The sequence below is a fragment of the Cupressus sempervirens genome, chromosome 2 (genome assembly GCF_028749045.1).
Source record: "Cupressus sempervirens isolate cs-2001-9-10 chromosome 2, ASM2874904v1, whole genome shotgun sequence".
Taxonomy (NCBI): Eukaryota; Viridiplantae; Streptophyta; class Pinopsida; order Cupressales; family Cupressaceae; genus Cupressus; species Cupressus sempervirens.
In genome coordinates this window covers 514,898,686-514,903,113 of record NC_143119.1, presented here as the reverse complement: position 1 = coordinate 514,903,113, position 4,428 = coordinate 514,898,686, and the positions used below count along the sequence as shown (strand labels likewise).

Here is a 4,428-nt window from a genome sequence, read left to right as displayed (position 1 = left end):
TTAATTTTTAATAAAATTGTACTCCCTATGTTTAAGTTATCCATAAGCTTCAAAGTGTTCTCTAAAATCGAAACTTTATTTTAGAGAACACTAAAGTTTTCAAAATAAGTTTCTATTAAGTGGACGACACCTTGTAATCATTAAAAAATAAATAAATTAATAACAATTAAAATCTTTGGAGTATATATTTTTTCACACCATAAAGTCGGTCACAATCAAGATTAGTTTTGGTGGTTATTTTAATTTCCAAACTTTTGTTCCGTACTCTTCGCCGGTCGTGACATTTCAGTGCAGTCACACACAATCACAATTATATGAATGACTAAATTTTGCTATTCCAATATATGGATACTGTGATTTTTGAGGTGCTAAAACCTGCAAACAATCATATTGAACCACATTCATCAGACATTTATATGTAAAGGAAAAGAATCACCAGTTTTATTACATCAATTTGCCTGTATCACTGTTTGAAAATGGATTCAAATGAATTAATTCCAGAGGAGTACAAGGATGCAATAAATCAGGAGTTTGCGTACGATCCAATTCGACTGCCCATTTCACAAGATCCTGCTCAACTTCTATACAATCGCAGGACGCTGGAGATCATTTGGGAATCCAAACACCAAGCCGTTAACCCGTTCACAAACAGGGCGTTTGACATGAACCAGGCCATACTGCAAGTAGAATTGGCCAACCAAATGCGAAGCTACGTTACGGATAACAAAGCAGGAACTAAGAACAATGGTAATTCCAGGGGTTTAGAAGTCATTCAAGATTACAATAGAGTTTTGGAAGAGGGTGAAATGAAGGACCATCTTAATGGTTTAGTATTGCACACTCATTGCTTTCCCCATGGGTCAAAAGCCAACATGGTGGAGAATTTTTGGAAAGCCTTGTGGAAAAAACTTAATATACTTCGCCTTGTTTGCCAATACAGGGATGAAAACAGAGAGCTTTTTGTTTCAGTTAATGGCTACAAATCTTTGTTCAGAGTTGTGAGCATGGAGTTGGTTAACTTGCATAGCAGGTTTTCTTCTTCTTGTTCTTCTGAGTGTGAGGAGGCAGAGGATGTGTACAGAGAAGTGGCCAGGATTGTGAATGTTGTTGGGTTGACACAAGAAGATTTGGTCAAGATACCACAGGAGTCTTTAAGTGCACTGCTACATATTCTTTCCCATCTAAGGAAATCTAAGTATGTCAAGATTCAGAGCTTAGTGCTAAGAATCTATCGCTGGATTTTTCATGACTGCTCAGATCTGGTCTTTACAAGAAAGACGGACTCATTCGTCCCTTTTGTTGTCAATGTGCCCATTCAACTGCTAGGTGTGTAATTTATATAGTCCCTCTGTTTTGGCAACCTTCTCTAGGTTATTGCATTTTCCTCAATTTACCATATAACTACTTTTTTACATCAATAGTATAATACGTTGAGAATATAAGAGAAAAGAGAAGGAAAGGTGAGGTGTTTCAATCGTCTATAATGTTCTCTAATTTGTTTTTGGGTTTAAAAACGTTCTGAGTTCTTTGAGAGAAACACCTAATTAAAGGGGAAGAAATTCAGTAAGTCAGGGGGTCTAATAACTGAATAGAATTTTGTCATAGATACTTTCTAATAATTGATGACACATGTACTAATAGTTGATATTTTTTGTTATTTTTTGGTGACTAACTCTTGGGGGGTGGGGGTGAACATAACAGGTTTCAGGCTAGTGTTTTAAAATGACACTTTTCCGATCACTTTGCACTCCATGGCCTCTACAGAGATATCCATAGATGCCCAAATGCTGAACCTTAATCTAAGTGGCTACTGAAACTTTTCCCCTACATACATCAAATCTTAAGTTTGAGATAAATTTTGTATTTTACCATATTTTGAAGATATTTATTATCTCTTTAGATATGATTTTGTGCTATTGTATCTTGATTCTCCATTTATTAGTGTTTGATCATTACATTTATTCTGATTGATCTCTTATCTATAGGAATTTATCACCTTGTTGAAGCTCTAAGTTGTTTTACCTTTTTAGTTTTTGTGGACTCAATGTTTGTTTTCTATATTGTAGGGCGCCCTAGCCATGTGGACATAAGCACCGAGGACATGAACAATGGAACAGCTATCCTGAAAGTAGCGTGGACTCAAAAAAAGCTCGCCCTCATAGCCTGTAATAAATACCCACAGCTTCTTGTCAACATTATAACAATCTGTATATCTCTCTATGAGAAAGAGCTACAAAATGAAGTTGAGAAGAAGCTCCAAATCAGTTTGGCCCTAGAACAAGGGCTATGGCTTCTCCATAAGTTATTAATCAAGTGTGGTGATAATTTCTCTCACCACTTTCATTTTGATACAGCAGAAAAGAAGCTGCTAAGTATGGATATTATAAACAATATCGTTAGTATGGTCAGGCTGGTTATTAGAGGGTTCAAATTTGATTCATTGCATTTGGAAATGGGTTTAAGCTGCATGGCCTCTATCTATATGCAGAGAGGTCTTTGTGTGATAAGAAGAGAGGATGTTCAAGTTTTAGAAGTGTTGCTGAGGAGTGATGAGATTCTGATGGAGTACAGCATGCAGGTCAAGGATTCTGTTGAAGCAATTATTAAATATGCTGGCCATGTAGGAGTTGAGCCAATTGAGGGTAATTTTTTTAAAAACTGGATTGGTGTCTACGCATTGTGTGCTACTGCTATGGCTTTACAAAATGTCGATCAAAAGTAAAAGGATCATAGATGAAAATTCTTGATTTGCTTGTAAATATATTTGCTTTTCTCAATGCATTCCACACTCTCTGAAACGAATGTTTTAAAGGGTTTTTGGCCTTGAATATACTGTTTACTAATGTGAAATACATATGTCATCAAAAGTTTATGTCATTAGTTCCTGCCTCGGCAAGAGAATATTTTGTCACTATATTCAGCTTGTTTGCACATCTTATATGGTGTATGACTTAAATAGGATGACTCAAAGTGCTATATTTCCTGATTATACAACGAGGGTCAATAGGCCTAAAATATGAAATGTAAGCCAATGTGGGCATGGGAGTCATTATTTAGATGTTTTTAATCATGTTTGTAAGGATCACGGCGATATAAAGCCTTTGGGGTTATTGGAAAAGGTTAAAATAGAAAAGGTGGGAAAATTAAAAAAATTGAATTTGAAATGTAACGGTTGGTTAACCAAACTTAGAATTTAAGAGGTTTTGTTAAGGAAAGGGGTAGTTAGGTCGTTGAAATCGGTTGGAGTGATAGACACGAGTTTAAATAACTTTCTTAAACGCCCAAAAGGAAGTAGGCTGGAGTTAGCAGACATCCATTGTAAGGACTGCAAGTTTGAAGTAATGAAAACAATGATTTTGGCTGCAAACTTGATCTAAATCTGAGTGTTATTATAGCTTATACTTCAATTCTGATTTATTTTTTCTTTTGCAAAGGATAGATAATATTCCAACCATCCGTGGTACTGGTTTGAAGTCTTTCTGAGACCATTTCATTATTTTTTTATTGACTATCCTAAAACAGTGTTAAGGAGAAGCACTTCCATTTTGTGAGCTTTAATGGTTTGAAGGCCATCCCACTTTATGTATACCTCTGTTACTTGTGGGATGGGCCTTTAATGCGTATTATGTCATATACTAACAGAAAAAATGAAGGAGAGTCGAAGAAACAGGGTAATCACCAGAGTGGATGAAGAAGGTATATGAGGAAGGTGCATTGAAATGGAGGCATGGGTATAGCAGCAAAAAAATTACCTTAACAAGGGGGTTCTGTCTTCACATATTGTTTTATGAAATGTCCATGAGAAGGTGAAATGACCACCTTTTGATTTTGGAAGTGACCTTTAATAAGTTTTTAAGAAGGCCCCAGTTGTTGGCTTAATTTGGTGAGGGTTTGTAAGTTAGGCCTCTTAAAGGTTGTGGTTGGTCAAAGTAATGCCAAAGTCCTTGGTTCGGCATCAAAACAAGATACATCACCAATTCTGGGAAGCCTGAGTCAAAGATTCAAGCATAGTTGCTTTGTAAAAGTGGCCTAATTAGGCCTAAAACAGAGGTAATAAATTCCAGTTCCGTACAGTTTTTCGAAAGGAAGGACACCTGAGTTTTTGATATGTTATAGTATCTCCAAATGGGTATCAGAAAATGTAATTTTTTCAAGTGTTTTGGGAAAATCTGGAGAGGGAAAAAACAGGTTTTGGAGACCTAGTTGGGGATTAGGCCTACCCAAGGGCAAGATTTTGGGTTTGTTTATAAAACTAGTGTTGGGGGTTTGGAAACCTATTGAAACAGGTTTGTTTGGGTACATTAAAACCTTCCAATGTGTTGGAACAAGTGTTCAAGGATAAGACCATGTATTGAGCCTTTGAGGGCATCGGAGGGCATTAGGAATACTTATTAGCGATTTGGGTATTCAATCAAATTTGGACGATTC

General features: G+C 36.2%; 1 protein-coding gene across 1 annotated transcript; it reads left to right on the top strand.

The window, feature by feature from the left end:
• The first annotated feature begins 238 nt into the window (after window positions 1–238).
• Window positions 239–2,880, top strand: LOC149573228 (uncharacterized). Its single transcript, XM_089812121.1, has 2 exons — window positions 239–1,326; window positions 2,067–2,880. The coding sequence occupies exons 1-2, from the start codon at window positions 477–479 to the stop codon at window positions 2,720–2,722; spliced, it is 1,506 nt and encodes a 501-aa protein (XP_089668247.1). The 5' UTR covers window positions 239–476; the 3' UTR covers window positions 2,723–2,880.
• The last annotated feature ends 1,548 nt before the right edge of the window (window positions 2,881–4,428 follow it).